The sequence below is a fragment of the Athene noctua genome, chromosome 22, assembly GCF_965140245.1.
Source record: "Athene noctua chromosome 22, bAthNoc1.hap1.1, whole genome shotgun sequence".
In the NCBI taxonomy this organism is placed as follows: Eukaryota; Metazoa; Chordata; class Aves; order Strigiformes; family Strigidae; genus Athene; species Athene noctua.
The window spans coordinates 9,542,664-9,569,671 of NC_134058.1; the positions used below are offsets into that span (position 1 = coordinate 9,542,664).

General features: G+C 44.0%; 1 protein-coding gene across 7 annotated transcripts; it reads left to right on the top strand.

Moving 5' to 3' along the window:
- The first annotated feature begins 7,376 nt into the window (after positions 1-7,376).
- Positions 7,377-25,106, top strand: LACTBL1 (lactamase beta like 1). Of its 7 annotated transcripts, none has more exons than XM_074924653.1 (8): positions 7,377-7,424; positions 7,970-8,057; positions 11,271-11,415; positions 12,853-12,962; positions 15,670-15,827; positions 17,387-17,634; positions 20,520-20,625; positions 22,400-25,106. In XM_074924653.1, the coding sequence occupies exons 2-8, from the start codon at positions 8,037-8,039 to the stop codon at positions 23,376-23,378; spliced, it is 1,767 nt and encodes a 588-aa protein (XP_074780754.1). In that variant the 5' UTR covers positions 7,377-7,424; positions 7,970-8,036; the 3' UTR covers positions 23,379-25,106. The 7 variants fall into 7 exon arrangements, with proteins under 7 accessions (XP_074780754.1, XP_074780755.1, XP_074780757.1 ...); XM_074924654.1 differs by having other exon boundaries at positions 7,379-7,424; positions 11,274-11,415; XM_074924656.1 differs by lacking the exons at positions 7,377-7,424; positions 7,970-8,057 and adding an exon at positions 8,450-8,800 and having other exon boundaries at positions 11,274-11,415.
- Positions 25,107-27,008: the final 1,902 nt, after the last annotated feature.

Below are 27,008 nucleotides of genomic sequence, written 5' to 3' on the forward strand. Positions count from 1 at the left end.
AGGACAGATTTCCTTGACAGCAGCTGATCCAGGGGGGACTGGCTCAAAATGTCTCCCCGAGGGGATTCCATTTATAGCCGAGTTGAATCTGATCTGTTATCGGAATCTGCCCGTACTGGCTGAAGGCTCCAATTACCGTAAAGACCTGAGAACAAGGGCTTGAAAAAAGAATCAGCAGCCACTCTGTTGCAACAGCCAGGAAACCCTTGATCAGGGTGAATGCACCTGCCATGTTCACTTTTGGGACACCCTGATATGGGAGAAATGTTGATGACCTGTAATGGATCCAGAGGAGGGTCACTGAGATAGCTGGAGCCAGAGCACAAGACATGAGGGGAGCTGAGAGCTGGATTTGGTCTGACAGAAGGAGTCTGAGGGGGATCTCATAGAATCTTCCACTGTCTGAAGGGGCTGCAGAAAGGTCAGAGACAGGTTCAGCTGCACAGAGGCAGGACGGTGGCAATGGGCATATGTTGCCATATGGTGGCACATACAGAAAAATTTCTTCAACTTGAAAGTGGACAAGCATTGGAAAAGAGTCCTAAAAGTCTCTGCTGGAAATCAGGTGAAATGAGTCCTACCCTTGAAATCAGATCTCCTGTTGTTTGTTGTAAGGGATATCAGCACCTTTCAATTTTCAAAATGCCTACAGGATTCCTGTATCTTCATCTGACTTCATGGAAAAAAAAAAAAAAAAAAAAAAAAGCAGTATTTTGAAATATTAAAAATTGCGCTACCTGGCCAGGCTGTGTCTTTTTAACATGTGATTGTGTGTATTTTTCTGCCTTACCTGTGAAGGGAAATCATCACTTCTAAGGGACTTTGCTAGAAGCAAGAGGTGGATTACTAAAGCTGTGTCCTTCATTTAGGAATAATAGCCATTAAACTCCTTGTTGCTATGGGGCTGCAATTTCCAGAGGCGATACCCATTATCAGAGAACTGGCTGCTGGCAAGCAGTTAATGAGAGAGCTTTGAAACGGCTCAGTAAAAATCCAGCTTCCCTGCAGACTTCTGAGACATGTATGAAAGAGGAAAGGGAGCCAAAGCTGGATCCAGCTGTGATCTGTACAGACGTGTGGTGGTGGTGCCTTCACTATTGCTCCGTGGACTGAGGGAAGCCCCTTTCAGACCCAGCACAGGAGGGTTTTTTGCAGAGCTTTATGGGCTCTGCTCTCCTGTGGCAGGTCAGGGTTCTCTGCACTGAGTCCAGACCCCCTCCCTGTGGCCCAAGCCAATGCTAGCATCCTGCTGAGCCAAGAAAATACAAAGGTGTTTTTAACCCATGAGAGAGCACACATGACAGCCAAGGCACGGGGTCTGAAGGAGTGCTTACATCATGGAGTCATTTTTCTAAATTGTATATTAGATTAGTTTAGATTGTTAGGAAAAATTTCTTCACTGAAGGGGTTATATCAAGCGTTAGAACAGGCTGTCCAGGGAAGTTGCTGAGTCACCATCCCTGGAGGTATTTAAAAAACATGTAAAAGTGGCACTTAGGGACATTGTTTAGTGATGGACTTGGCAGTGTCAGGTTTACAGTTGGACTCAATGATCTTAAAGGTCTTTTCCGACATGAGTGATGCTATGATTCTACTTGTGCTGGGTTTTGGCCTCTCTACTGCATCTTGCCAGCAGCAGAGAGGAGCTGGGAGAGCAGCAAATCCAGCTGGATGCAGCTGCTGCCTGGATGGAGTGGCTGCCTGCCCACACACCAGACTGCAGCAGGGAAGTGAGGGGAATGCCTTGGTCCTCCTGTTCCTCTCCACAGAACTAAATCTGCAGTAGATATAGCAAAGATCCTTGCACAGAGGCATGTGGCCAGGCCTAATCCTCAGAGACAAGCAGTTTCTCTGAGGCCCAAGGCAGCTGGATGAAATAAGGCAATTCTCATGCTTTCAATTTTACTTTTTTTTCTTCCTTTTTCCTCATTATTGTGAGAGCACTGATGGGAATGCACATGCATCCTTCCCTTGCTGAGATGAGAAAGTCTTCATCTTGCTTTGTGACTGAGGAAAAAGAGGAAGCCCAAAACTTCAGGGCTCTGCTACTCCCTGGCAGAGCCTGGAGGGATGCCCAGGCTGTAGCAGGCGCTGCCAACATGACCGAACACCTCTGAGCATCTGGCTCTCACATGAAGTCCTATTAACAGTGCAAACACACAGTGCGTCATGGATCTCATGCTAGCAGTGCTCCTTCTGGTTGCATAAACTTCCCCCAGAAGCAAACATGGTAAGGATACCTGCTTGGGATGCTAAACTTTTTTATATACCTGGAATTGCAAAGTCTAAATGCAGTGTAGCTTGGTGTAGCTTTAAATACAGCAAACAATGGGATGTGTCAGATTGCCATAATTATGCTCCAGAAAGTGGAAGCAATTTCCCAGTGTTTAAAAAATGAATTTCAGCATCAGCAGATCTAAAACATAAAAGAAATGGATGACACTCTGGGGCCAGGAGTAACAGTTTCTGGCTTTTCATTTACCTTCTAGAATCAGCCTTTAGCATGGCATTTTCATGTTGTAGCCAAAAGGGTTAGAAATACAGGTTTTCACTGAAATGGTGGATACTAATCACATGAATCCAGGACCTGCAGATTGAGGTAACTGTCAAAAATCTCATAATGCACAGTAGGCAGTCTATAGTTTTTCAGTGGCAGAAAGATTGGACTACCTCATGTGTATTAACAACCTGCAAATACTCAGTAAGATTGTGGCATCTAGGACAGGTACGTTTGATGTCTGTGTATGTTCCAGGAGCAGGATGTTTTTGCATCAACATGTTGGCAAGTTGAGGAAGAAAACATGCATTTCTTTATATGTATTAAATAAATCAAATGTATGGAAAGGAGTTTGTTCTTGTCAGGAAGCAAGAGGGCTGTCTGCTTCCTAAGGGACAGGAAGCCAGGAGCAAAGGGCGATAACATGGCCAGTGGTGCAGGGACCTCACCAGCCACACAGTACCCAAGCAAGGTGAGCAGCACCAGATATCATGAACAGGTTCAATGAAGAGTCTCAATCATCGGAGGAGCTCGTGTCAGTGAGGCAGATCCATTGTCAATCTACACATCAGGGTCAGTGGAGTCCACAGCCACGTGGGAATGGGCACGGCTGCACTGTACACCAACAGTTTTACAGCATATCTCAGGCAAGGACTAAAGGCTCAGATCCTGAGATTAAATGCAGCCCTTTGGGGCAGCAGGCAGGGCATGTAGGTGGAGGCTCCAGGTGAGGCTGGTCTGGGCCATTAATGCTCTCCAGGCCCTGACAAATCCTCATGGAACATCACGTAGTATATCCCATACTCATTCTCCATTTCTATAGACTTTTAAATTTTTTATTTTATCACAAATCTGATGATAAATAGTTTTTCAGTAAAATCCTAAATCCTGGAGTCATAGGATCATAACATGTTAAACAGAAAAGTGAAAATAGTGTGCATCTGTACTACTAATTTTGGAGAAACCTTTGAAATATGTCCCAGCTGTCTCCAATATTGAATATTTCTTCTGAGGTTTCTGACTCTTGCTTTCTGAATTCCTGAGTTGGGCAATGCCAACAAATGGCAACGCTGGCCACCCCCTCCATCCATCCAAGTCCATGCTGTTGCTAACATGCTTGGATACAGGAACGTGCAGCCAGAGCCCATTTGGCACTCTGCTCTATCTTTTGACTTTCAAAGCTCACTTCAACCATACAAAACTATCAAGAAAATGAACCAGCTGGTAATGGGACACAAAGGCTGACAATGGTGCCCAGTAGGAAACAAAGAACACCCAGTGGGACAACAGAGTCCCTGGCTGAGGCCTGCAATGTGGCACTGTGGAAGGGGGAAAATCTCCCTTCACCCCCAAGCTGGTTCAAAGGCTGGTGTTGAGAGGAGGGCAATTAGAACTGCCAATTGCTTTTCCTGCTGCAGCTTCCCCTTTGTAACTGCTAAAAGACTGACAGACTGATAATGGGCTGAGCCCATGTCCCTGAAACATGTTCACTGCTCTCCCTGGCAGACAGAAAGTGCCTGGGCCATTCATTCAAGAGCCTGTCTCAGTTCATTTTCTAATCCTTTCCTCCTCCTTAAGCTACTCTTACATCAGGACCTGATTCATCCACTCAGGCTGTTTCATTTGAGCTTGTGCAAGTATTTTGGGTAAAATTTCACCCAGATATCTTCTGGTGGTTTTGAATTCTCAGATACATAAAGCAGGAAAAAAGGCATCCCCAGCAGGATGGGGACTGTTTAAGCCCAAGCTTCTGCGTGCATTTGACTGCTATACTTCACCAAGACATGATTATTCACTGCTTAGTCACTGGGCCTGTTTATTTTGTAGATAAAGGAATAGCTCAGAGATGCTTTTTCTCCCAGTCTAGGAGCCAGCACACCTCTGAGCACAAAAATTCACATCAGTTTCTGCTATCTAGTAAAACCAAACCTTGTCAAGTTCTCTCTATAGGGATCTGCTCTGAACCAGCAGCCTGGGCAGTAGCTGGGACTTTCCTGAAGACCTCTAGATGCATCTTTGCATCTTTTTTTCCTGCCTGTGGCAGGAAAAGGGCAGGAATACCCTTTAAGGCAGAGATCTTACAGTACTGGGAAAAAGTCATATGGGAGAGTTTCTCCTTATGCATGCATGGTGAGTTAGCCTTGGCTAACAGCAAAACTCCAAGCCAGCTGCCCACTCATTCTCCTCCTTCAGCAGGAAAGGGGGAGAAAAGATTAAAAAAACAGGAGTGAGATATCTCATGGATTGAGGTAAAGACAGGGAAGTCACCACTTACTTCTTCAGGCAAAACAGACACAATTTCAGGAAAAGTAACTTAATTTATTGCCAATTAAACTATAATGTAATTATAAATTTGGGTAATAGGAAACAAAAAGACAAGCATTAAACCAAGACCTTCCCCCACCCACCCCCCTCTTTCCCAGACTCCATTTCAACTCTTCCATTACACACGCTCCTACCCAGCCCCCCCCCCCCCCTTCCCCTCCAACAAAAGTGGTGCAGAGGGGCTGGGGGCTGGGCATCAAGGTCAGTACAAAGTGGTTTGTCACTCTTTCCTCCTCACCTTTCCTGCACTCCAGCATGGGATCCCAACGGGCTGCAGTCCTTCAGCAAATTCTCCTCCACTGTGGGTCCTTCGTGGGCTGCATTTTTGTCAGGAATATCCATTTGCCCTGGAGTGGTTCCCCCATGGGCTGCTGTGTAAATATCTGCTCCGGCATGGTCCTTTCCACAGGCTGTAGGAAATAGCTACTCCGGTATGAGCCTTCCATGGACTGCAGAGAATATTTGCATCACCATGGAGCACCTCCTCTTCTGACTTTACCCTTCCTTTTTTGTTTTTCACTTTGTTCCTTCCTCCTCCATCTATCTGGTGCTTTCTGATCTTTCTTAAATACGCTTTCACAGAAACATCATGAGCTTCACTGATGGGCTCAGCTTTGACCTGTGGTGGGTCTGTTATGGAGCTGACTGTAACCTGCACAAGGCAGCCCCTGACCTCTGCCCAGAGGCCAAGTCTGCAACCCTCCACTACCAAACCCTTTCTGTGTATACCCCATGCAGTATGGCAGGCTATATCCCCCAAATTCCGATAGGGAAATGGGATGGGAGAGGAACTCAAGAAAGAAGAGAAAACAGATTCTGGAAGAATGAAATGCATGGGATGCCCAGCAGGATGGTGCGGGTGGGACGGGGTTGTGGGGGGGGCGATATCTCACGCTGCTGATGTCCAGTCATCTGCATTTGCCCTGTTAGTGCCAATCACAAAGGTTGTTTTGGGCAGGGCTGGCCAACTAATTTAGCTGCAGAGAGCCTTTGTGCTGGGTGCTCCGGCTCACTGCTCCAGAAACAGCCCTCCCCATGCAAAGTGCCTGTGATTGCAGTGGTGCTTGGCTGGCTGCAGATGAGCTGGAAACTCATGAGAGGGATGCGGGCAGACTGTTTGCCAGGGTGGCCCGGGACCTGTGCAGGTCTTTGTGTCAACATGCAGCTGAGGGGGGAGAGAAGCCTAAAAAGCCCTCGGACAGCTGTCTGTTCTGATCATTCCCCATCCCACTGGAATCCTGGATGCTTCCAGGTCAAAGCTATTTCATGGGCTGACCTTTGCAGCCTGGGGCTGTGTTGCTTTGCTGTAACTGGTGTTATGAAACAAAATCTTTTGTGTGCTGTCACTTATGTGCAGAATATGTTTGATTGAGCAGGAGGGAAACAACTGCTTTTTACCTTCCTGGTTGTGGCTCTCTGGGTCAGAGGGGTGCTCTGAGAGAACAGCCCAGAAGGGAGAGACTGCCCTGGAAACCCATTCAGAACAGAGTGAGCATCAGCTCTTCTTACCCCCCTTCTGCCATGTTTTGAGGTTTCTCTAAGATGGGATGCTTCTCTGAGCCAGTGGGTCATTCAGTTGCAAGGAGGGACTGAAAAAAACAAGAGTGAGTCTTATGAAACACTCCTGAGCCAGGAAAGACTGAGACTCCATCATGGTTGTGGGTACACAGGTTCTTTTATTGGGGAAAGCACAGAGGCAGCATCTCGCAGAGAGAAGGTCAAGAAATACAGGAATAATGAGTGAATTAGTGCAAATCACACTGTGTTAGAGCCTGAAAAACTGTAATTTTTAAAATGAACTCTACAAAAATGGAGTGAAAATGAAGAAGGGAGGGGATGGCAATGTGTAATATGTAAAGACCATGAGTTACCTACATATGCACTTCTTCCCTTTGGCTTTGAGGGAAGACCACAGCACAGACTGTGAAGGAAAGCCTGGGAAGGTTGGTAGCAGGGACAGAAGAAAATAGAGTTCCCAGAAATGAGGAGCTTGATCTACTCACTAATTAGTAAGGAGGCCATCTGCAGCTCGGTTCAGCAAAATTTGGGTACAACTTGGTACAGGCACATGGCTGCATGGGTTTCACTTGAGTATTTTGAACATTGTCAGAGCCTGGGCCACTACTGGAGATACTGAAATAAAGAACTGGTGTTGAAGAGAACACCCTTACCTGTGAACATCTGAAGAAAGCAATAGGATGTCAAGACCCCTGAGGAGTATAATCCCCCTGGCTTTGGTGCATAACTGAGGGCATGACCATGCCCTCCACTTTGAACAGCATCTATAATGTACTTTACATGATAATGGCAGTTCATTATTAACATTTCCAGCTCAGAGTGTGTTAAGGATACCCACTTCCCGAGCTCCCCATTTTCCACTCTGCTGTATTGTTTGAGCCAGGAAATTGCTAGCAATACTCCCATTTGGCTGCATCCCTGGACAGATGCTGCATTGCTTGAGGAGGGGTGAGGCATGGCCGATTAATCTGTGCTCAGAGAGGCTGACTGTTGGGATTAGTGCTTCAGATGCTCTTAACATCTGCAGCTGCAGGACAGCCCCAAATTCATCAGCACTGGAAGCTGGAGGGTGGCAACAAGTCTGGTAAGAGCTTTTAAGGGGGGTGGGGGGTGGTGTTGCCCATTGAATTGCTGCTGCCAGGTAGAAAGTCAAGAGGGAGAATTTATGGGAAGGGTGGCAGCTGTGCCATTATCTTGGCACTTCCACACCTGCCATACAGTTTCTTGGTTGCGTCTGTGATTCCCAAGACTACAGAGGGTGTTGTTGGCTGTGTAGAGGGAGCAAGGCTGAGAAGCCAGGGAGAGGTCTGGAAGGACCCTGCAGAGCAGACACAGTGGAAATGTGTCAGCCCTGAAGGTCTCAGAGCTCCAGGTCCTTGTATTTGGGAGGTGGGGTGAGGATGGCTGTGGGCCCTAGCAGGTCCCAGAGCTTGGGTCCAGCCCTTGCAGGGAACACAAGGTGCTGCCAAACCAGAGGCAGAGAGAGGGAAGGACTTAACTCATGTGGTTACTGTGGGTTATCTCCCTATCCAAAACCAGTCCCTCCCTGCTGCTGTGATTGTCTGGGCTTTCTCCTTGCTCTGACTCAATTTTTTTCCCTCACTAATTTTTTGCTTCTGTTCATCACAGGGTTTTATGAGTCTTTTGTTTGTGGAGACAGGCAGCACAGAGGATGAGAAGAGACTTCTGAGCAGCCATGGATGAGTTACAGTTGCAGGTGAGGCTCACCTCAAGCAAATCATAACCTTCCACCATCCTTCAGAGTCCCCAGCAGCTAAGGGGAAAGAAAATACCGGCTCCATCTATGTCTAGTGAGCCTGTTCGCTGGGAATGACTCCCTTGTCTATCACTGCGGGGAACTCCAGGAAGCTGTTCAGGATTAAGCCCAGAGAGTGCCTGAGCTCCTGACTTAAGTTCCCCCACCTCCCCTTCCTGCAAACAGCCCAGCCTTGCCCCCTCTCAAGCCCACCCAGGGCCGGCTGGCTGGAGGCACGCAGGGGATGTCCATCTCATGAGTTAATCGCCTTCTGTTCAGATGTCAGGAGGAGATGAAGTTGCTATAAATAGATGGTGAAGCTCCTGTGGTTTCAGCTGTGATTCACACACATGGCAGAGAAGCATTAGGAAGAATTAACATTCAATCTCTCAGGCACTTTCCTGAGCACAAATGCCATTTAATCTCCTTGCCCTGGGGAGCTCAGCAGCACTTTCTGGAGGGTCTGAATGGGTCAAATGGACAGGGAAACCCAGAGCAGGACTGCTGCAAAGATAAAAATGGCCACTTCAGCTGGAGTGACTGTGCAACACCTGCCCGTGATATACAGCTGCATTTAGGAACGTGGCAAGGTGCCCTGCTCCCCCTGTACTGGGACTGAGATCAGACGGTGTGGTTCTGTTATGGTACGTGCACGCTGGGATGCCTGACAACAGCTTCTGCGACTGAGACGGCTTCTGATGATGGTATGTGCAGGGGACTGGGGCTCTTTTTGGCTCTCCCTAACTGGTGTTGAGATCTGCCTCTGACTGAGCAGCTCGCAGGGTCTGTGGCAGTCTGCGCAGATGAGCATGGTAGGGCAGGACAGTGTACCTGGGTGGTCTATGTGAAATCCCCATTTCTTCTCCCCCATCCTAATTTTTTAAAGCTAAGGGGAAAATACAGAGTGTACAGATAATTTACCCACAGCACGCTGTGTACACATGTTCTTGCATGTGCTTGCATTCATTTACATGTGACTAAGTGCTTGGTAGGCTCCCTCTCCCCACCTTGCTGTGTTCATGTTGTTAGCAGTGATGGACACTGAGTAACGTATGTGAGAGGGAGAAACCAGCTGAAAGGGAGGTGAGGCCAGACAGGTCCTGGAATAGGAGGTATAAGGAATCTGCCTGTAGGTCCATCTCTTTGTCTGACAGTCTCCCAGATACGGGGAAAGAGTGGTATTTATCCTGAGAGGTGACTTAGAGGGTAGAGCATATCCTCAAGGTGATGAATACTCCTCATAATTTTACACATTTGTTACCCCATCAATAAAAGAGAGATCCATGTCTCTAGTTCCATAATATTGCCATGGTTTCATTGCGCTGCCACTAGATTATTGGTCAGAGAATGACAGACATTCAGGGCACTCATCATCCACAAGCAGTAAAGGGGAGTTTGGACTAAAGGATAAGAGTTCAGTGTTGGTATCTTTGGGTCCTCAGTTAGTGGTCTAGGGAGTCTGGAGTTCACAAGATGAGGCATATACCAGAAAATCTTTTCCTTTTGCCCTGCTCTTAGGGACCCAGGAATCAGGGTTTCTCAGTAAAGCAAGGAAAGAGGCAAAAAAAATGGTCAGAGGAGCTGCAGATTGTTGGGGGAGTCACCGTATTATGATGGCACTAAACCCAAGAAAGTCAGCCCATGACTACTCCAGGACAAAGAGGTCCCTATCCCCTTCCTTGATGCAGGAAAAGGTCTCATTGCAGGTCTAGACAACATCCTTCAGCATAAACTGAAGCCTGCCGGTGTGTGGGTGATTAAAGAGTTCGCAAGACACAGGCTTCCCCTTGTGTGGATATGATCTCCTGCCTACTAAGGCACTCTATGAGTTTGGTATATCTAAACCAAGCTGGTTTTGATGTCAAAATGGCATTCCCCTATTTAGAAACACATGTCACTTAGGCTGGAATATGGACTGCATATGTATTCTGGAAGGCTCAGGTCTGAGTGGGTCTGCAGGCACCTGTATGGCCTTAAGCCATACTTGAATTTTTTAAGTATGTTATGGAAGAAATTGAACTAAGTTGCCTTCAGAAATTTATGTGGGAATGCCTGAACAGGCTAAAAGGCTTCAGAAATAATTGTGACATATTTCTCTTATACAGAAAGAGAAATTAAAACCTAGAGTTTCATCAGGGGCTAGACTCCCCAGCTGGATCCTTAGGGAGCCACAGAGCCATGTGCAAGGCTGGAATTGGCTCTGCAGATTCCCTAGCTGTGAGTGACAAGGCTCAGTTGACTTGCAGAAGCTTTTGCATGAACTATCCTGTATCTCAAAAAAGAAAGAAAAAAAGGGCCATGTGGACACGTAAAGGGAGCATTTTAGTCTGTCTATCCTACAAGTGAGTCCTGACAACCTGAAACAGCTTTAGAATGTGGACCATATTGGATGCAAATGGCAGGCATATATTTATAGCATTAATTGCCAAACTTTCAAAAGCGCCCTACTGACCTGCTACAGTCAGTGAAAGAGCACAGCTCATGCTTAGGCACTGTCATCTGTTCCTTGTTTTTCTTCAACATTTATATGGTAGTATCACCAACCTGGACGGGCTCCAGTGTTGTAAGAGTTGCACAAGCCCAAAATATTAGCCAAAATATTTTCTGAAACATGGCATCTGGAAATGCCAAGCTTACAGATGGTACATGATATAGTGGGAATTACAGGCACAAAATAGGAAAGTGAGGGCAGAATATGGTGAAAAATTCCACCATTCATGTATAAAATCTGGATCTGCTCAGATGATCTGGCTGGTTGCTGCCATGAACAGATGCTGGACTCTGGAAATAAGGGGTTGGAGAGATATCGAAGAATAAGTCATAATGGTTGAGAAGGGAGGAAATGAGAGCAGTGACAGAGAATCCTGCCAGCCTGGGCTGATGAAGTTCACCTGCAGGGAGGGGAAAAGGCAAAAGGAGTGGATGACGTTCTTCTAGAAGAACCAGAAAGGTCAACAATGTCTTGTAAACCTCATTGGAATACAAAAAGTTGTCTCTGGTTCCAGTTATTTAGATGTGGGCTCATATGCCCAGCTCTGGTGCTGCAGTAGTACTGGAAATAGTTCCTGTCCCTGCAGTAGTTTTATTCTCCAGTGTAGTGTGCCTCTTTCACCTTGCCGATACGCATGAGAGGCAGTTTTTCTCTCTCTGAGATCATATCTTTTCTGCTTACAGCAGGCATCCAGCAGCCGAAGCCTCCTCAAGCTCACTGGCATGGAGGTCAAATGGATTCACGTGTTGGTCATCTTCTTCTTCCTGATGTCTGTTGCGATGACAGGCTGCTTTCTGTGGCAGTACAGCCTCCCCAAGGTGGAGTCCAGTGAGTTCTCATCTTTAAGCTTGGTTTGCCACAAAAATTTATGAGGCCAGTCAATGCCTTTCTCCCCCATGTGGACATTTTTCCCCAAAGAGCACACAAATTTACCTTCTCCTAGCTGGTGCAAGGACACAGAGGAGATGAACATTGGGTTGATGATGTACAGTGTAACTCTGCTGGACTCCAGAGAAGTTACTTCTGGTACTAACCTAGGTTAATTGATATACCGTGGAGACATTTTATTTTACATTCTCTATCTTTTTCTTTAGCATCCTGTTGTAAAAATCATTCCATTTAAGATTACACAGTTTAGAATGGGTTTTGTTTTATACCTTACTGTGTGCTTCAGCTTATCGGTTTGCTTCCTTTCCTATTCCACCAATTTTAGATCTTTGAACTTAAGCTGGCTCAAGCCCCCAGTGCACACTAGAGTTCCCTTGTGTTGATTATAGAAAAGGCAACAGATAGACTCAAGGCACTGTATGAGCAAGGATGAAGTATATACAGTGTAAGTGGATCAGAGTTTTAAGTAGCCCAAAGGTGGCATAAAATCCATGGTGAAAGTGCCAGAGGTACTTTATAGACCAATGTCTGAAAAGATTTCTGTCCCTACATTTTTATCACACAGTATCAGAGGTTGCCTGTAGGCTTTTGTGTATCCATCCCCATTCACTTCAAAATTTTAATAGTGTTTTTTCTCTTCTCATCTGTATTTCTAATGCTTCATGCTCAGCTGGTAAGCAAAAAAATAAACAAGCATTTTGTTTACAGTTTACAGAACAGAGAACCTGTGTTTATGAACACCTTGAGATCGGTTGGGAATATAGTTCCTCCAAGTAAGAGAGTTCCCATCTCTCACTGAGCTTAAAGATATTTGCTTGCCACAAAGTTTTAAGATATGTCTCTGGCATATGCAGGTTACAGCTAATTCTGAAGACAGCTAACATACTATGTATGAAGCCTATCAACAGCTCCTGCAGGGTTAGATTTCAGGTGTCACTCGCAATTCACTTCTACATCCATTTTCTGAGGTTACAATATGCATGGGACAACTTAGTCTTCTTGAACCCAAACTCAGACTTCCCCGTAGACATGGGCAGGGCATTTTCATGGGGCCTAAACCCACTGTCAGGTATTCTACAGAGTCTTCTATAGTCTCAGTTCCTTACTCTTCCAGGTTGCAGAGTCAGTTGAAGCCTATTCCAGCTCCTGGCCATCCCGCATCCATCCCATGTTGGAATAAGAAATAACAGAGCACAGTGCCCTCTTCATGTCCTGTTTTATGTGAGGTAGAAATGATTTGAGGTTGTCCCTTCCCTATGCAGAAGTGTCCTTCAGCTTTGGACAGCGCAAGCAAGAAACGTAGTGCTGACTGCTAGATGAGGTTAAAGCATGTTAGTGTGTCTAAGTCACATATGCTATCTTTGAAATGTTTTCCAGACCCATCTGTAATGGACATGAGAGCAGAAGCTGTGCAGATGTGCCCCCGCTATCCTGAACCAGTACCGCTGGACCACCCAATCCCCATTCTGAAGGATGCGTTGGAAAAGGTCTGTGAGGAGAACGGAACAGAGGGACATGGAGCTCATGACTTCTTTTCTGAAGGTGTAAAGGGGAAAATATGTATTTTGCCCCTGAGCATCTCTGGGGGAAGAGGTGGGGAATTGAGGAGGTGGAGAAGATGTGAATGTAGAAATGGGTATACAGAACTCCTTCACTGAATATACAGACCAGGTCAGTAAGCAGTTCTCTTATCCAAAGGGTAAGCTATGATGAAGAAACATTGTTACCTGTCCATCAGAAGATCTGGTGAGCATACAACAGCACAAAATGATGGCTCCTGGCATCTTGCCTAATATTGGGCAGTTCTCATGTCCTGGAAAGTGACTCATGTAACCATTTCCTCTTCATCAGTGACTGCCAATTCCTTATTTTATTGCTTTGCTGGCTTTCCCCATGGCACCATTTAAAGATTAAAAAGCCACTTGCAGGTAACTTCAAGGAAAGAAATGGAGAGAAATGGGAAGAAGAAGGGGACCTGCATCTGAATGAGAGACCTGTTTTTCCTCCGTATGATATATGCCTCTGAAATTTTAGCACTGTCTGAAATTCGGGTAGGCTCTATTTGCAATGAGGAAATACCGCAGCATTGCCTTGATTGTATGGACCATAAGGACAGCCATGCTCTGACAGGAGACTGCTGGTAGTATATATCATAAAATATATCCTCTCATTAGTCTCTTTCTCATGAGCAGCTTGATTAGTCATAATAGAAACTGCCCCACAGCTCTGATCATTCTTTTTACCCTTTTTTGAATCTCTTCCAACTCTAGCATACTCCTGTGAAGATGTGGGAAATCAGTACTGTACACAGTATTCAAGGTGCAAGTGGATCAGGGATTTATACAGTGATAAAATGGTGTTTTCTGTTTTATTTTATGTTACTTCTCTCATAATACCTTATATCTGATTTACCTTTGTTTTTCTGCCACAGGGCACTGAGCAAATGTTTACATAGGAGCATCCATCACAGCCCCAAGGTCTCGTTCCTGAGTGCTAAATCCCAGCTCACTGCCCATCTGTGTGTATGTGTTGTGAAGTTAGGGTTGTTTTCCTTCAGGCATGTCACTTTATCTACACTGAATTTCGGTTGCTATCACTTCACATTCACTTTTCTGAAGTCTGTGCCACTGTCTCTGGGGTTACTGTAGAGAGGTATTTTATTTTTCGATTAGGATTAGTCAGAGAGGTGGGGGACTGTGCAGAACACTGAGTGTCCCTCGCAGAGTCATATAATCTCCCTTCTTTGTGCTCCTCAGAAATTAAGTATCCAAGCACTTCTTTGAAGTAGGCTGGTAAAACTATTCCTATTTTGCAGGTGGAATAAGGCACAGAAAACCTGGACACACTAGCTGCTCAGGAAGACGTAGGTATTTGAAGGGGGCTGAGTCACCAGCACCTCAAAAGCATATCTTCAGATGCCCTTAGGTGCTGCTCAAACCCATGCTAAAGATCTTGCACTGAGACAAACTACCATCCTGTGCCAGGACAGGGACCCTGGAACTGGGACTCTGGACAGTACCAGATGCTATTATATTGTATACAGGGGATAATTTTTCCTAGCATCTTGAAACAGGAGAGTGATATTCCTCATGCAGGAGGCTTAAGGAAACATTTCTCTTAAGGTTAAATACTTTTGCTTATCAGAAAGGCCTATGTTTTCCTCAGAAGAATCTTGCTAGTGGCCAAATCCAAATGCTGAGTATTGGATTCAATGACACTCAAGTTTAGAAGAGCATCACGTATTTCTGTCAACTTTCTGAAGGTGCAGGCAGGTCTACACACCAGACTCTCTCTGAGAAAACTCTAAGGAGACCATGCTTGCTGACAGGAGACCAGTCTGTTCTCTAGAGGTGCTGATGTACTGACCATACTAGATGGGCCACTGGGACATGGGGAAGGGAGGGTAAAGAGCCAGTACAGAAGGACTTGGCACAAGTTGGGTGTTTCGCTGCTGTCTGTCAGTGCACCTCACCAGTCCATCCAGTGAAGAGGTCCTGAGGACATGACTTGGCTTGGTCTTTCTTGTCTCTAGATACTGGGCTTGGAAGGCCATTTCTGTGCGAAAGATAACTTGTGCATGATGATGACATAGCTTTGAAAAAGTCACAAAAGAGCATGACCAATGCATTCTGCTTTCAGGAGGTGGGTGGAGCACAGCTGGCTCATTAGATCTGTGTATAACCCTGGCACCACAGGGAGCAAAGAGCAACCACAGCTCTCCAGTTGCTCAGTGCTGTTTCTCAGATTTCAGTTTAAACAGGAGTCCTAGCGCTGCATGCTTCATGGCATGAAAAGTGTCATGGGCTATTTGAAAAGTCTGAATATTTTTCTCATACATCTTTGAACCTAAAATAGCAGCACAAAGAACAGATGTGTGCAGTACAATTTTAAAATGAAGCAATTACAATTATTAGGTTTTAGCTTTTGGTTTTAATGATATAAACATCATAGGTATTACACGGATGAGCATCATATTCTTCTACACAGTGAAAGAAAAGTATTGGATAATTCAACATAAGCAATTCAAAGGAACAGTACAGTTAAAGTATCTTCTTTTGCTAAAACACTTTTGAAAAAAAATCACTCTCAAATGCTTGGAATTAAGAAAGGCTGATGGTCTAGGTCTTCTACTGCCTGTTACAGACATTATAAGACTCTTAATTTGGAAATTCATCATTTCTGATCATTCTCCAGGTAGATATGATGCTCCGCCAAAAGATTCATAGCTCTGGTCTCCCTGCAATGTCTGCCATTGTTATCTACAACGACACTGTGCTCTGGACAGGCAACTTTGGAAAGAAGAATGGTTCAGACCCCTCCTCAGTGGTGCCCAATGAGTACACTATTTACAGGTGAGACAGATATATCACAGCCGTGAGAGCTAGAAAAAAAGCAGATATACATACAGAGATCTGATATCTGGGAATAGAGCCACTGTCACAAACCCCATCCTCTACTGGCTCAGGTCTACTGAAGAAACCTCTTCTGTGTTACACTGAAACTTTGTGAAACAATGCTTTGGCTAGTCCCTAAATTACCATGTGCTTAGAGATTACTGAGTTGTTTACTTTGGTTGTTTGTTTTTTTTTTTTTAATTTGATCTGACAATAATTTAAATTGGAATAGCAGTGACCATCCTGAAGAACCTGAAAACATACTACTCCTTACATAGGAATGTCTCCATGCTTTGAGGAGGCCTAGGGCACAAAGCTGAAAACTGAGAGCTAAAACAGATTGAGCAGCAAGAAGACAGTGCCATAGGACGAGGAAAAAATGTTTTTTGGAGAGAATATCTACTAAACACATAAAGTAGACCTGTATGCTTATTCATTCTCCCAGTGAAGTCAAAGCCATATTGCTTATTATTTTTTAGGTGAAGATAGAATCAAGTCCTTAGTGTGTGTTAAATAAAAGACCCAAAGGAAGTGTTTACTTCCTTTAAAGATTTTCAGTAATTTATATATGAAACATATGGGCTGCACTCTGATTATCAAATGTTGTCCTCAGAATAATCAATCCTGGAAAGTTTCAGCAGCTGTGATTACCTGTTTTGACTCTCTGTATCATGGTGAAATCCCTGCATAGATGACCTCATGCTATTTCTTCCAGAATCATAGAATGGTTTGGGTTGAAAGGGACCTTAAAGGGCATCTAAGCTCCAACGTCCCTGTCATTGGCAGGGAAAGGGGAACCCACTCCTGGGTGGGCTCAAACTAGCAAACGTTTGTTTAACAGCCAAACATGCTAAGTAATAGACTCCCCTTCCCCTCATCCACCAAGTCAACATCATTTATGGTTGGAAATATGATGGTACCTGATTATCTTCAAACCTCTGACTTTCCCTTCTGATTAATGAAAACATTCTTAGCAAATCTTTTTTCTCTAGGCCATCTTGCACCAGTCCAAGTATTTCATCTCTAGCAGCACAATATGAATGCCTCTGGTCGTCCTTCTTAATCACAACCCTGTTTCTAAAAATCAACAAAATAGAACTGGAATCTTATTCCAGGACACTTTTGTAAATTTAACTCTGTCTAAAGCCACCCATATATCGACACTGAATATGAAATGTAAAACTCTATGGCATTGTAAACCTTAAAATTCCAATAAACTACTTGTAACTCATTACAGTATTTACTAAGCAATAATTTACAAAATATGTAATCTTATGAATACTAAATGAACAGAAGAAGTTCTGTAGCCCAGTTCACTACTGGGGAGATAGTACTGAAGGTTATGTTGCAGACCATAGAGGGCAGAGTCTTACCTGCATTTGAGCCATTCCCTTCTGCATTAACATGTAAAGCTACAGGGAGTGGGTCAGTTGGGTGATCTCATGTACTGATCATCCTTCGTCTTGTTTCATTGGTTTCTTCATGCTTAACTTCTGTAAATGTTTGTTCCTTAACAGAATTGCCAGTGTCTCCAAGATCTTTCCCACCATTATGTTGTATAAGATGTGGGAGGAAGGAAAAGTCACATCTCTTGATGACCCATTGGAACGTTACGCACAGAACTTTGTTATTAAGAACCCTCTGGGAAGGATCAAGGAATCAGAACAGAGATACACTGCAGATGGGCTGGTGTCTTTGGAAAAAGGCTCTATGCCGCTCAAGCCATCACCTGTTACCTTGCGCAGAATGGCCAGCCAGCTCTCAGGTGAGACAACACTGCTACCTGCTTATCCTCTGCTCACCACTGTGCCACTTGAAAAATACCACAGAGAGAACAGACCATATGTCAAGGAAAAAAAGTTGCTGTTGAGGCCATTTCTCACTATGGACCCTGCACCTTTGCACTTCCCAGAGGTCAGGCAGGACCTTTGGAAGCAAGCTGTCAGCAACTTCATGAAGTGCTAAAAGGAAACTCTTGTCCAGGTCACCTGCTAGGAAGGAGGCCAAGCTGCACGGTGGGCTGAGGAATTGTTTTTGCCATGCAAGGTGAACAGGTATTTCTTTTAACACCGTTGCATGACCAGGCTCCAATTGCATAACAGTTTTTTGTACTCCAGTTTAGAGTGCTCTCATTTTTCTGAGACATAGAGGGTCAAAGTGGCACCAAACCTCTTTGCTTTGAACAGATAGACATTGATTGCTGAGCTAAATTTAGCTGTCAGTGTGGTTCCTGATCTGGGATTCCTGAGCTATTAATAGCTTTGTGCTTGCTGGCAGAGGACTATTAATTCTCTGCTACCTTCATAATTGGGTAACTCTTACGTTAAGGTAGAAGGAGCTCACAGGACTCAGGAGAACTTTAACCTTTCACAGAAATAAAGCTGCTAATACATGACTCAGAGATTTCATAATCTAATGGCCAAAGAGGCTGTGCTTGATATCTCATGTCGCATTTTGATTAAACTCTGTAGCACCTGCATTATTCCATATTGGAATAATTGTCCTAAAATTAGGATCGAAGATCAAAATAGCATTTATCCAAATGGCAGTACCTCAGGACAGGGTACAGCATTAGCTGACCTGGAAGTAAGCCAGCATCAAAATAAGGGTTCTCCAAAAAGGAATGATGTAACTGAAATGTGGAAACAAACAAACAACCCAAAGTGGCCAGTGGCAGCAGGAGGCAGAAAGAAATATGTGCACAACCCTGCCCAACTCCTCTCCCTGCAGACAAGGTCTTGCTCTAGCCAGCCTGATGGTGTCCTCAGGGGCACCTACTCTGCCTGCTCCCCTTTGACTCAGGAGCACGTGAAGCTGGTCTGGCTGCCCCTTGCAGGAACAGTGTGTGCTGCGGCTGCAGCTCCCGCACCTGCTGCAGTCCCCTGTCACCTGGTAGGTGTGAGGTATGCCCTAGAAATACCTGTGGGAAACATATGTCAAATGTGTACCTAGTCGTATCATAATTGCTTGTAAAGTGCAGCCATTCCATTGCTTCCATCGATGTGCTGAATTTGTGTCCCTGCTCAGCTCCTTCTATGTTTCCATGGTTTCTTTTTTTATTAGAATGTGGCCCAAGTTTCCCAGATCACACCAGCAGGGTACACCAACCAGCTTGGACCCTGACAATGTAGTAAAAGGAGGAGCAGAGTTTCAAAATCCTAACTGAAAATCAAGTGAATATTGAGGTCACATGTCACATTTCCTGTCTGTCAAAACCCAAAGAGGAATAGGTTCTGCTTAGCATCAAGATCAAAGTCACTTCATGACAGAAAAGTGACAGTAAAGTATTTTTCATCTAAATCTTCCAGTGGAAACTGATCTATAATATATCCTCATTATCTGGGCTTTGCTACATTCCATACTACAAAAGTAAGTCCAAAGATTTTTCTCCTCAACACTTAATGGGTACATTGCTAGAGGGAAGCTCCAGCTTGTTAAGACTGATTTTCAAATATATATGAATGACAGTATTAGATGCTATTGTAAATTGTTAACATGATGCTTGTCACATCAGTTTGCAGCCCATGATGTATATCAATGACCGTGGACTTTCTGTTACGCTCACACATTCTCTGGTTTGCTGTTTCTAATGAACCCCAAGAGAGACATTGCACTGCTGTCATGGCACTGGTTGAACTCTCCCAGTGGTGCAACATTTTGTTTGCTGCCACTGTGGCAAGTAGGAAAGGAAGGAGCCCATTGTCTGCTGGAAGATGCTCAGTGCATCTCTTATCTGGTCATTCAGCTGCACAGATAAGCACAGACCAGAAAGAGAAAAAGTGCTCTCGATCTAGTTCAAATCCCAAGGTCAGGCCAATTGAGAAAAACAGATGCTGCCGCTACCGAAGAATCAGGCCTCAATCCGCTTTGCCATGATTAAGCACATGTTCACTAAGCAGATGATTGCAAGTCACTTTTCTGTCATGTACCCTTCCTGATTTCCTACTAACCTCTAAAACAAAGTCAGTTGTAAACTGCAATGAGGATTTCATTCCAGATGTAATCCAAGTTCTGGACTTGGTGAGCTGTAGATCCTGTGCAAAAGAGCTGTGGCATTTTAAAAAGTCTTGGCCAAAATTTTTTGAGGAATCCATGTTTAGTGTTATAGAATTAAAAGTGAAAAGAACATCAACATTTCTACAATCAGAAAGCCTGAATAAATGTTGCTAAAGTTGAAAAAAAAATAGCTAGAAATATTTTAGGCCAAGCCTGGAATGGTTCAGAGAAGTTCAAGCCCTCTGTAGCAAGGCGTAAAGAATAAAAACCTGTCTAAAGGGGCTGTTAGACACCTTTGTAGTCAAGGCAATACAGTCACGTGGAAATATGGACAGGGATTTCCCCAACCACCAATATGCCCTTCTCTTCCAAAATACACTTGGGGATACAGTGTATTCTTAATCATTCATCAAAGTATTTTTGCTGAATTGTAGCAACCCCGATTCAGTGCTCCATGAATTGAATACTGTGTCCTGCAGTCCAGTATGAACAGGTCCTTGCAGCACACTTGCTATGTGCATAAAGCACACGTGTGCACCATCGTTATTTCCATCTTGCCATTGAATCTCACCTTTTGCTCAGTCTCCATCAGACTCAAAATTTCCTGGACCATAATTTCTCTCAAGTTGCTAACTTCTCTTTTCCATGACACAGGCCTGCCCAGGAGGCTGCGATCTACCAGCCTGCTGTGGAAGGGCAATACACAGGATGCTCTGGCTCTCCTGAAAGATGATGTCTTGGTTGCTGATCCAGGAACCAGGTCAGATATATTCACTTATGAGCTTTTGGTCTGGGTTTGTGTTCTCCACTGATATTAGCCTCAGCTGCAGTCTTCATGGCCAATGGATAAAAGAGCCATTCCTAAAGGGATCTTCAGCCATCTACCCACACACCCATCTTAAGCTGCAAAGAGTGACTGTTGGAGGTGCCAGGGTTTTTCTTCATGTGTATAGAGTGAGTGAGAAGCCTGGATGAGGCAAATTAAACTCATGTAGTTAGGTGCAATGAGCCTTAAATTGTGAAAGATGCGGATTTTCAAAAATGGAAAGGCATATTAATTCAATCAGTTTAAATAATCATGGATTTCACTTAAAATCATGCTATGTCTGCAGTGATTTGCATTTCTCTAAATTATCTTTAAGTTCTATTAATGTTTGTTACAACTATAGAGCCTGTTAAAAGTTTATTACCTGAGTTGCAAATACTCAAAGATATGAACAGGATCCAGCAGACAGCATGTGAGGGAAAGGGTTCAGACTAACTGTGAAAAACTTTCTAAGTCTGCAAAATTTTTAGGGAATAGAATTACATTCTGAAGTATTTTGCCTAGAGTTGCTGAGGATTCACCATGGCTTGCAGTCTATAAGCTTAGAAAACTCAACAGCTCAATCATGGCAACCCTGTATTAGTTCTGTCCCATGTCATGTAAGAGGTTCCTTAAAAGAATTTTAAGACTTTAATACCATCAGCTTCTTTGGTATAAGGACATACACTCATAGTCTCTCAACCCCTTATTACTTGCCATGTTGATAGTTTTAACTCTGTTTCCCTGTTCCTGCATATACTTCACAGCTAACAGATCATTCTTCCTGAAGGAGATACTCATGCATTGATATAGAAATGTTAACATATTTTTCTGGGGATGTTGAAATTCACCTCCACTTCAGATACAAAATTTAAATCCAGAATGTATTTATTCTTGGGGTAGAAATATATATGCTCATCATGCATTTATTCAGTTAGATGGTCTGGAAATGGTTGAAGTGGTACCAAATTTATCATATATATAAGCCTCGGAGAGATGTGTGGCTTCACACAATTAAAAAAAAAACACAAAACAACAATACAAACAAAGTTGAAAACATAATGAATTTTGAAAATGTGTTTGAAAAAATGTTGCCCATTCGTGTCTTCATGTCATTAAAATTCATTCAGTTATAAAGACTTAAATCACTTTATGGATATTAAAGACTGAAACACTCAGGTATCCTTAATGATTCAGCATTGCTGGACGCTGTTTTGTAGACTTCTAGGTGATTTTTAAGTGCTTTTACCATCTTAAGGTAGCTTAGGTGCTTAAGTGATCATACTATGTTGAATCTCCAAAGAGGCTTACCTGGGATTTTGAGACCTTTAAAGTAAGGACCTGTAACTCAACTCTTCTCTTAAAAAGAATGGATATATTCTTTGGTGAACAATTATAAACAATAAATCAGGATATGCAAATATATAGGGGCTTGCATAACGTTTTTTTAGCTTTCCATCTCCAGCTCTCTTTCCATACATAGCACTTCAATAGCTCTGTTGATGTTCCCATAAGAAATTTATCTTTCTTGACTTAACAACAAACCAAGGCAACAGCATACAGTTTTTCTCTGTCCCTCCTTCAGCTCTCCTCTCTCTTTAACATGTCATTGCATAAAATGAGAATTTTTCCACAGAGAAGGTAGATCTAGCCACTGCTTTTGTGTAGTCGTACCCACACCATGTCACTGAGGTAAGGCTGATCCAGCTATATTCCTCTTCCTTTTCAGATGTCACTACAGCAATTTGGCCTTCTCACTGATGGCACATGTGCTAGCCAACCATGCAGCTGAGGGGCAATACCAGCGCTGGATCTCAGAGAACATCCTTGATCGCTTGGGTATGGAAGACACGGGTTTCGACATCACGCCACCGATACGATCCCAGATGGCTGTGGGTTTCTACAGGAGCCGGCAGCTGGCCCCTCTCTATGACCTTGGCTGGTACAGGCCTTCTGGCCAGATGTACTCCACAGCTGCTGACCTTGCCAAGCTGGCAATGGTCTTCTTAGGCACCTATCACCGTCGTCTCCTAGAGCCTGACACAGTGAAGACGATGCTGACCCCTCTGTTTAAATGCTCCACTGAATACTTTGCTAACAAGACTGGCACACCCTGGGAGATTAATGAACAACTGGGCTATGATGTCATTAGGAAGGATGGAGACCTTGACGGTTATTCAGCTACCTTCTCTCTAATCCCCAAGCTCCGCCTGAGCTTCATTGTGCTGATGGCAGGGCCCAGGCCTCAGGGTGGAGATATTGTGACTCAGACATATGAGTATCTCATTCCTGCCATGGAGACAGCATTCAGAGAGGCAGAGAAAAGCTTGATTCCTCCTCCAAGTCCAGGCCCTTATGTTGGCTACTATACCTACTCAAACCTGACTTTCTATGAGATTAAAGTTGGACCTGGTGGGGTGCTGGTCATGCAGCAGTTTGGGCCTCACGTGGAAGAGCTGATTCCTGAAAAGTACCGGACCATCAAGCTCCACCACTTGGAAGATCGTGTTTTCCAAGTGGTTTTTGACAAGGAGTTCCCATGTGTTCTGCACCTGGGCTCTGCCTCCATCTCACTGGAGACCCAAAATGGGCAGCTCTTTAACTTTTATCCATTCGACCGCAAGGGTTTGTCTCCTGGCTTTGATGCACCAGGGCTGAACACATACAATGTGGTGCGTGTACTTCATAAGCCTGTATTCTATAGCTAAATGTCCCCTCTACTTTTCTGACCACTTCTGGGAGGTGGCTCCAAATCTCTATCTTACCAGACTCTCCTGTCTGTGTGGCTTTATGGGTGCCATTTAAAAGGGAAAGATGATGGCAAATTATTCTTTTGCCCAACAAATACGTCACGTCCCCCTTCTAACATGACTTTAATGCAATCCTTGACAGTGCACTATATGCCAGCAAGCAACTGGGCATGCCTGCAGAAATGAGGTAGAAATGTGCTGTATGGAAGGTGTTAGGATGCCGTAAAAAATCCAAGCACTTAAGTCTCCACACTTTCATTGTCTGATGACCACTGTGGTGACTGACTGGTATCATCAAAGGGCCGAGAATTTCCTGTGTCTCTCAGAAAACATCTCTTCTTCAGCCCAAGGGTTTTTCCAGAGCTCTTCAGGACCCCATCTACCACGAACAAGATTCCTCACCTGGATTTGTTAAAAGCATTATGTGCTAGAAAATGGCACAAGCCTGATACCAGACTCTGCTTGAGATACCTGGGAAGTGAGGGTCCATTTCTTTCCTGGATCACAACAAGGAAACCATGAAAAGAGCAGACAGCAAGGTGGTTACATCTTGGCTCCATGGACTTCTGCAAAAGCAGTGGTCACACAAAAGATATTGTAGCACTTACGTACAGAAGCTGAAGCTTAGTCCTGTGAGCAGGGCCATATGAACATATGCTGGTATATTTTAGCCACAAACCTGAGTTCAGCTATCTCAATATATAGGCGTTTAAGTACAGGAATGTATGGGAACCTTTATGTGTGTTTTGGGCAGAGAGTCTATGGATACATACCCATTGTGTTTATGCAGGTATGAGAGAGGATGCTGAGGGAAAGTGCATTAGCCTGGGGGACAATACATTCAGAAGAGGTGCACCCACAAGTAATCTGCAAAGCCACAGGTGTGTTTTCTTCTCCCTTCTTGTGCCCACTCAGTGCCAAGGCAGGCAGGACTGGTGATATGTCATTAATGGCCAAAACCATATCACTGTGATGAAAAAAGTGTCAGACACAAGAGCAAGACAGGGCAAGTACCACCGACTGAGATCTCTTGGCTCCTGCAATACCCCTTCAAGTTTAGGAGAGTATTGTGGTTGCAGCCTTAACTGGAACCTGGAAAAAAAAAAAAACAAAAACCAAGCAGAGGGGCAGAGCAAGGTGACTCTTACCTTAAAACAAATATCCTAGCTGCAGAGTATGGCAATGTCTGTACAGCATGGAAATCCTGAAGAAGTGCAAAAGGGTAGGCACTAGCACAATCGAAGACTCTTCAAAATGCATGTTCTCCATGCTCCATCTGGCATGAGGTTGGATCCCCTTGCAGAGTCACCTTCTGCTCTTTGCCCACACAGTCTTGAAAGTGGGTGTGTCTCAGGATGAGAAAATAAATCTCCCTGCCTCCCTTCTCTCTTGTTATCTCTCACTCTGTGTGCAGTTCTTCAACTTCAGTTTTGAATAGAGACCATCACTGAAGTCCTAGAAATCTATGATTTGCAAACTCGGTTCCCTGCTTTTTTTCCTGACAATTTCAGTTCCATGATAAACATATGAAATAACGTAGCCCTTGCCTTACAGGCAGCGTGGTTGCTGCTGTATTGGTTTCCTCTGGACTTTGTAGTTGATTACATTTCATACCTTGTAGAACCTCATATGTTCCAGTTTTTAATCTGGGCTATAGCAAATGCAATAAAGTCTATGCAAATTCTTGATGCTGTCATGTGTAATCATGCCCAGAGGTATGTGTGCAGGTGAGATGTGTTGCACTACGGTTGATTTCCTGTAGAGGTGCCTATACTGTCATGACATGCCTGACACAACAGCGCTTTCCAAGCTTTGAGCTCTCAAGATGTGATGTCTGATAGCAAAATATTTGAGCAGTCTAACCCTAGTCTTTTTGAGTGAAGGCTAAGTGCCCGTTTGGGGCTGTTCTTGCTCTGGAACAAAAGAAGTGACTGTTTACCCATCAGCTACCTTTAAAAGCTTACAAGAAAAATTAGGATTTATATTCCATGTCAGGATGAAACATCACACTGGACTGTCTCCATCTGTCTGATGGAGAGGTTAAAATGTTTTACTTTTCAATCAGTAATGACACTAACAAGTCTTTCCTTTTCTAGTGAGTGATCTTCACACTTTTTGGTTCTCCTGTTCGTTCCCATAACAGCAAAGTACAGCTCTTTGCTATTCATAGTGTGAACCTACACCTGCCGTAAATCTCATCTCACAAAACCTTGTCATGCTGGGAAGGTGAACAAGAGCTTCCTACACTGCCCCTTCATGGGGGCGGGAGAGTGCCCTTACCTGGCATGGACAGGAGAAAGGAGACCTTGGGATGCCTGTACAGAGGATTTGGGAGCGGCTGGGTATGGCAGGGAGGAGAAGGTGGAGTTTTGGAGGACCATAGTCACCCACGGAGAGCAGCTGGAGTCACAATGCTGAGTAAATTCTACAAACATAAATGTCCAATTTCTTTCTGTCGCTTCATGACTAACAGTATCCTAAGAAGAGCAGAACCAGCTTTTGTGACCTAACTCATGTTAGCAAGTGCTTTATACTAGCTTTAACAAGTATTAATAAACTTCCCATTTTAATACAGAATCTAAGTTACCATTCTAAGTTAATTTTAAAGTTTCTGTGTGTGTTTGTTGCTGAATTAAAAAATATCCCAATGTTATTTCATCCACGTCAGAGACTGGGTCCAACAATAGGTACAACAAACATGTAAAAATGTACCCAGCTGCTCACTTTTCACAGGAGTGTGTTTTAAAAGGTGACTAGGCTGCAGCAGCCTATAGAAACAGTGTGCTTAAAAATGTGTTTTTATAATTACTCATCAGGGAAAAAAACAAATAGAATATGCTTCATTAGCATTCCCAGTGTCAAAAAGAGACTAGAACAAAAATTACTCATTGGTTCAGAAGACTAAATACTGCTCTAAGGAGCACTGGTGAAGCCACATAATATTGTAATAGTGTCTCTGAGAACTGTATTTAGTCTACAAGCTAAAATGCTCTGGGCCACTAAGAATGAAATAAACCTGGTAAAACATAAACAGCTTCCTCTGAGCTAGCCCCTTTAAACTCCTTTCTACTCAGTGACATTTAATGACTCTAGTCAGTAGAATAGATTCATCTCATCTTAAAGCACATATTTAGAATAAGCTGATGGATCACACTCTATGAATCCCCGGCTTCCAGCTGGTGGAGATGGATCCAAGCCTTGCTATGCCAAGTAGCTCTTCAGTTAGAAGTGAAACACTTTCATAATCTGCCTGTCAGGTAAGGGCAAGTTCTCAACTTCTTGCATCAACATTGCCCTGAAGATCTGAGGTTCATTGATTAGCAGGCCCAAAGCAGAACATGGTGATGTTTGTTGTGGTTCCATGATAGCATAACATTAGTTAAGATAGATAACTTCTTCCCTTTTAGAAGAACCCCATCTTCAGGAATATTAGCTCAAATGAGGATGATATCAAGCTTAAAGCTTCAACATATGTTTTGAAAACATCAGTTTATCCCTACATGCTTCATTTCTTCATACTTCACTTCTCAGCCAGAGCAATGTGGCCCATTTCTTTACTGGACAGCAGCTTTGAAGAGCTTTTCTGTT